We start from the raw sequence: 6,555 nt of genomic DNA, 5'->3' as shown, positions 1-6,555 counted from the left end.
AATATATATAATATATATATAATATCTATATTATAATTATATATATAATAATATATATATAAATATATGTACTAATGTATAATAGTCACCTCTCGTTCTCTCTCTGTTGACCCAGTGAGTACTCAGGTGTCCCAGTGAGACTGGATACTTCCCAGTTTTTCAGCTGATCCCAGAGCAATGGGAATTCCACCCTCCCTTAGATCTCCCTGATCTTCTCCATTGACCCAACTGGTTTCTGGCAGCTGACTCTGAACTGAGCTGGTGGAGGAGAACCAGAGGCTGCAGCACCTCAAGCTCTTTTCCAACCCTTCTAGAACACTCCAAACCCCTTCCTCTTGCTGAGGAGAAGACTTTGATGCTCCCAGGGGTCCCTGAAGGGATTCATTATCCTGTTGGTCCCCAAAATGTTGCTCTGAGGAGCAGAACGGGCCGTGGGCGAAGCTCCACACCCACCTCTCCGTGCCCTCAACCACCAGTGAAATCCAACCCTTGTGGCCACATTTATTTATAAAACTGCCTTTCTGGCCTCTCGAGCCCCGAAAATTGCTGAAAGGGGCAGACCAGGAGCTATTCAAGATGAGCAGAGGGGTAGTAATTAGCCAGCTGAAAATATCCATCGCCGCTGCCCGCGGTTTCGGGGCTTGCAGGAGGGCAGAGGACAACCTGGCCAGGCTGCTTTGGTTGCTTTGGTGGGGATTTGCATCAAGTCAGCAAATGCAAATGATAAAAAAAAATAGAAATGGAAGGGAAAAAAATGGAAATGTGAGCTGGCAGTGACTGGGATGGGTTGGGAATGTTTGGGGCTTGCTCAGGGAGTCGGGGCCAGGGAGGTGGGGAGTGGTGGGTGGATGAGGAGCTCAGGGGGGGTGGGTGGGTTTGTCCTTCACCTCAGGAGCTGAGACCACCAGGACAGGCCTGGGAAAGGGTCTCCGAGCCCTTCCCACTGCCAGCAAGGAGCCCTGGAAAATCCAAGGTTGCCCTCTGCTGGAGTGAGGGGCTGGCAAAGGGACCAGGGACAGGAGCAAAGAGCCAGCAGAGGAGAATGCAAAGAAGAAAACAAAAGGAATGTTAATTAGTCCCAAGGGAGAAAATGTTGTTTGAAAGTCTTGGATGAAGAAGGAGATGAGTAAGATGTGAGTGGAATGATAAAAATGAAAAGGGAGGGAGAAAGGAGGAGAAGCAAATCCTGGAGGAGGAACAGAGGGGAATAAGCAAAGGAGAAGAGAGGGGAAAAAAGGGGGGAAATGGGATAATGAGAAGGAGAAGGGATTGAGAAGGGAAAGATGGAGAAAATCCAGTGTGCAGAGGGAAGGGCTGAGTGGCTGAATGGGTCAAGACTTCAGGAAAAGAGGGATAAACTCACTGTGTGTGAAAAGTGGGAGGGGAATATGTGCAGAAGAGCAACAGCAGGACAAGGGTGGGATTCAGGGATTCAGGGCTTTAAAGCCAAGGGGATATTTGTGGATAGGGTGCTATGGAGTAAAGGATAAAGGATAACAGTGGAGTCAAAGGATCAAGGAGGGTAGGAAAGGATAACAGCCTATTATTGCACCCTGAGGTGTTCCTCTGATTCTGCAACTCCAGCAGGGAGAGGGGACCTGAGGAACTGTTGTGTCCTGGGCTCCTGCCCTGACTCCGTTGGAATCACAGGATTATTTAGGTTGGAAAAGGTCTTGAAGATCATCAAGCCCAACCACCAACCCACCACTGCCAGGTCCAGCACTAAGCCGTGTCCCCAGGCACCACATCCACAGGGAATTGGGGGCGGAACAGGGACCATCTCCCACGGGAATGTTCCTGCCAGGATGCTGCTGTGGTAAGAGCCTCAATTTAGGGTCAGGAGAGGAGACATGAGGATGTTCCCAAGGATGTTCCCAAGGATGTTGTGGAGAGGATCTTGTGAGGGACCAGATGACCCAGAGTGGTCCCTTCCAACCTGACCAGTTCTGGGATTCTGGGATAAGGTTTTCCATGTACGTTCACCTTCCCTCACCAACCACTTGTTGGGCGATAATTCCAGTTTTTGATCATGGCATCTCTTGCTCATAATTCCAGTTTTTGATCATGGCATCTCTTGCTCATAATTCCAGTTTTTGATCATGGCATATCTTGCTCATAATTCCAGTTTTTGATCATGGCATTTCTTCCTCATAATTCCAGTATTTTCTCATGGCATATCTTGCTCATAATTCCAGTATTTTCTCATAGCATATCTTGTTCATAATTCCAGTTTTTGCTCATGGCACATCTTGCTCATAATTCCAGTACTTCGTGATGGCATTTTTTGTTCACAATTCCAGTATTTCCTCATGGAATATCTTGTTCCCTGCTGATGGAGATGCTCCTTCACCTCCGGGGGCTGTTGCTCTCTGAGCGCCTCGAGTTTAACACAATATCCAGTTATCCCAGCAGCAGAATTCCTGCTGAATCCTGGGCCTTCCTGAGTGTTCCCAAGGAGCTGGAAAGCTCTCAAGGCCAACCATTCCTGCCCTGTTTTCTGCACTTTCACTGAGGAGGAAATACCAGGAGAAAAACATTTGACCTCTCCGATCCCATCCCTGATGGAACCGGAAAACCCGGGGGAGGAGGAACACAAACCCTGCAGATAACAGAGGCAACAAAGCTCATCGAGGCTGCTCCCAAACTCAAAAATGAAAGGCTCAGGCAGATTTGTCTTTGGAATGAATTTCTCCTTCTCTTTTCGCCTCCCAGAATTTAAGGAAGCGTTTTCCCTCTTCGACCGGACCCCGAAATCGGAGATGAAAATCACTTATGCCCAGTGTGGGGATGTCCTGAGAGCTCTGGGGCAGAACCCCACCCAGGCTGAGGTCATGAAACTGCTGGGCAGACCCAAACCAGAAGGTTGGTGCCCTCCCATTGTGTGTGTGTGTGTGTGTGTTTTGGAAAAGGTCACTGCAAGAATTATCCGTGAGATCTCCATTTTTCTGACAGAGGCGTTAATTTTGGGACAACAAGGGCTGTGAATCAGAAAAAGAAATGAGGAAAGAAGTGGCCTTGCAGTCAACAAATTGAGAAGAGTTTAATTTAACCCTGTCCATCAATGTGTTCTGCATTGATAAGTTTTTCCCTTTTAAAATTGCTTTGATGGCAGGAATTTGTGTGTGTTGACTAAAAAATACAGATATTCCAAAGCCATCCTGAAAAACAAAGGGATGGACTGGTGGTGAGGGCACAGCTTGTTCTACACAAGATGTGTGAGAAGGTGTGGGATGTTTGCAGAAATACCTCCCTGTTTCTGGGCTCTTCTCTCCCCTTTAGCCAGAATTTTGGGACAGTTCTTGTACCCGTGGTGGATGGGGTGGTGGGTGTCCCATGGTGAGCCCTCAGCTCTCGCAGACTCCAAGGAAACTTTGCTTTCCTTTGCAGAGATGAACTCCAAGATGATTGACTTCGAGACCTTCCTGCCCATGCTGCAGCACATCGCCAAGACCAAGGACACGGGCACCTACGAGGACTTCGTGGAGGGGCTGCGGGTCTTCGACAAGGAGGGCAACGGGACGGTCATGGGGGCCGAGCTGCGCCACGTCCTGGCTACCCTGGGTAAGGGCTGCTGCAGCTTTGCAGTTTATTTTATTTTATTTTATTTTATTTTTTTTACTCGATTTTATTTCATTTTGCTTGATTTTATTTTAATTTCGTTTTATTTTATTTCATTGTATTTCATTTTATTTTAATCCACTTTATTTTATTTTATTTTATTTTATTTTATTCTACTTTATTTTTTTCACTCTATTTTATTTCATGTTATTTTACTTTATTTTAATCTACTTTATGTTAGTTTAGTTTTAGTTTTATTTTATTTCATTATTTAGTTTAATTTAATTTAGTTTAATTTAATTTAGTTTCATTTAATTTCAATATTTATTTTATTTTCTTAATTTAATTTTTTTTAAATTTTTTTTAATTTTATTTTTTATGATTCCACCTGAAATCACCCTCGAATTTCTCATTCCTCATTCCTTCCTTCCTCCCTCCCTTCCTTCCTTCCTTTCCTTTTTTTCTTGTTTTATTTTATTTTATTATTTTATTTATTTTATTTAATTTCATTTAATTTTATTTCATTTTGGTTTATTTTATTTTATTTTATCATTTTATTTTATCTTATTTCTTTATTTTATTTTATTTTATTTTATTTTATTTCATTCCATTTAATTTTATTTCATTTTGGTTTATTTTATTTTATTATTTTAATTTTTTTTATTATTTATTTTATTTTATTTTAATAATCTCTGAATTCCCAAATAATGTTTTCTCTCTCTCTCTCCCATGTTCTTTGGGAATCTCTGAATTCCCAAATAATGTTTTCTCTCTCTCTCTCTCCTGTTTTTTGGGAACCTCTGAATTCCCAAATAATGTTTTTTTCTCTCTCTCCCCTGTTCTTTGGGAACCTCTGAATTCCCAAATTTTTTTTTCTCTCTCTCCTCTATGTTGTTTGGGAATCTCTGAATTCCCAAATAATGTTTTCTCTCTCTCTCTCTCCCGTGTTCTTTGGGAATCTCTGAATTCCCAAACAACGTTTTCTCCCTCTCTCTCTCCCGTGCCCTTTGGGAATCTCTGAATTCCCATCTAACACTCCCGGGTTCTGTTTTCCGTGCAGGGGAGCGGCTGACGGAGGAGGAGGTCGATAAACTCATGGCTGGGCAGGAAGACGCCAACGGTTGCATCAACTACGAAGGTGGGTCTGAAGACTTTGCTAAATTTATCCTGGAAAGGTTCAAATCCCTGGAAAACCTGCAGCAGGACATGTGCTTTCCCAAATTTCAGAGCGATTCAGAGTGTATAATTCATCTGGGAAATTCTATTTATTGAAGGTTAATTCAATTTTCCATAAATAATGCCCACGGTCCTTTCTGTAAATTATTCTTTTATTTGCCTATTTTTTTAATTTTAATGTTATTTTTTCGACCTGATCCCACAATTCCTTGTCCTCTCAAAAAAAGAATTCACGTCCCTTTTGAGACTGACAGAAAATATGGAAGGTGGAAGGTGCTCAATCTTACTTTTTTATTTTATTTTATTTGAATCCATGTTTATTTTATTTTATTTTACTTTATTTTAATCTACTTTTTTATTTCAATTTTTTTACTTTAATTTTATTTCATTACTTCATTTCATTTCATTTCATTTTATTACATATAATTTCATTTTATTATTTATTTTATTTTATTTCCTTAATTTCATTTTTTAATTTTTATTTTTTATTTTACTTACTTTTATTTTTTGTGATTTCACCTGAAATCACCCTCGAATTTCTCATTTACTTTTCTGAAACTCATTTAATCCCTTCCTTCCTTCTTTCCTTCCTTCCTTTTTCCTTTCCTTTCCTTCCTTCCTTTCCTTTCCTTTCCTTTTTTTTTCTTGTTTTATTTTATTTTATTTTATTTTTTAATTTTATTTTTTAATTTATTTTATTTTTTTAAATTTTATTTTAGTTTATATTTTATTTCATTTTTATTTTTATTTTATTATTTTATTTTATTATTTTATTATTATTTTATTTTATTTTTATTATTTTATTTTATTTTATTTTTATTTAATTTTTATTTTTATTTTATCTTATTTTTATTTTATTTTATATTTTATTATATTTTATTTTTATTTTTATTATTTTATTTTATTATTTTATTTTTATTTTATATTTTATTATATTTTATTTTATTTTTAATTTTTATTATTTTATTTTTTTATTTTAAGGGTAACCAGTGACCATTGTACCATCCTGGGGATTTAATTGATCTGTCCTGTTCACAATAATGAAAATAACACATTTAATAAATATTTGGGTCAATGCTCTCCTTCTATTTACGAATCCCATGAATCAATAAACTAACAAAATTCACAGAATAAGGGAATTATTGCATCAAACCCTCTATTTCTTTTCTTTTGAAATTCAAAATTATACATAATTGGATTTTATTTCAAATAGAGATGACTCTTCTCTTCCTCTTTTTTATCCCAGCTTTTGTGAAACACATCATGGCAAACTGAATTCCAGGTGAGTCTTCCCTCTGATTTCCACAGAACATTTGATTGGATTTCATTGGAACCCTCAAAGGACGGGTATTTTTTCATGTGGACTTAAAAATCCCTGGATTTGGGGTATTCTGGGATCCTGGGACTTCCAAAAAGCCGAGGAGAGGGAACTGAGCTGAGCAGGGAAAAAACAGAAGGAAAAAGAAATAAGAAGGAATAAAAAAAACCTTTTCCAGGAGGATAATTGGTGGCCTCCCATAAATCTGCATCCCAACACCCCGTGACAAAGGGATTTATTTCCCAGGAAAAGACTTTTTCCAGGACTTTTCCCGGCTTTGGGCAGTCGTGGTGTCCAACCCGCGGCGGCCCTGAGGGAACTTTGCCGCTGGCGTTTCCTGCTCATCCCTCATTCCCGCTTTCCCGGAAAAGCTGGCTTTGGCTGGAGCTCTCATTCCTGCTTTCCCGGAAAAGCTGGCTTTGGCTGGAGCTCTCATTCCCGCTTTCCCGGAAAAGCTGGCTTTGGCTGGAGCTCTCATTCCCGCTTTCCCGGAAAAGCTGGCT

General features: G+C 39.6%; 1 protein-coding gene across 1 annotated transcript; it reads left to right on the top strand.

Moving 5' to 3' along the window:
* Positions 1–2,681: 2,681 nt before the first annotated feature.
* LOC108504259 (myosin light chain 1, cardiac muscle) lies at positions 2,682–6,017 on the top strand. Its single transcript, XM_017828993.1, has 4 exons — positions 2,682–2,862; positions 3,388–3,561; positions 4,619–4,696; positions 5,981–6,017. Exons 1-4 carry the CDS (start codon positions 2,682–2,684, stop codon positions 6,007–6,009), a joined length of 462 nt encoding a protein of 153 aa, XP_017684482.1. The 3' UTR covers positions 6,010–6,017.
* Positions 6,018–6,555: the final 538 nt, after the last annotated feature.

This window comes from Lepidothrix coronata, unplaced genomic scaffold (genome assembly GCF_001604755.1).
Source record: "Lepidothrix coronata isolate B3197 unplaced genomic scaffold, Lepidothrix_coronata-1.0 Scaffold156, whole genome shotgun sequence".
In the NCBI taxonomy this organism is placed as follows: domain Eukaryota; kingdom Metazoa; phylum Chordata; class Aves; order Passeriformes; family Pipridae; genus Lepidothrix; species Lepidothrix coronata.
The sequence above is the reverse complement of the archived record's forward strand: the minus strand, read 5'-3'. Positions and strand labels throughout refer to the sequence as shown.

Bases quoted from the DNA above. Each gene is read 5' to 3' on its own strand.
- LOC108504259 (XM_017828993.1), top strand. From the start codon at position 2,682: ATGAATTTCTCCTTCTCTTTTCGCCTCCCAGAATTTAAGGAAGCGTTT. The intron at 2,863-3,387 runs GTTGGTGCCCTC...TTTCCTTTGCAG, and splicing joins GGGCAGACCCAAACCAGAAG to AGATGAACTCCAAGATGATT. The intron at 3,562-4,618 runs GTAAGGGCTGCT...TTTTCCGTGCAG, and splicing joins CCACGTCCTGGCTACCCTGG to GGGAGCGGCTGACGGAGGAG.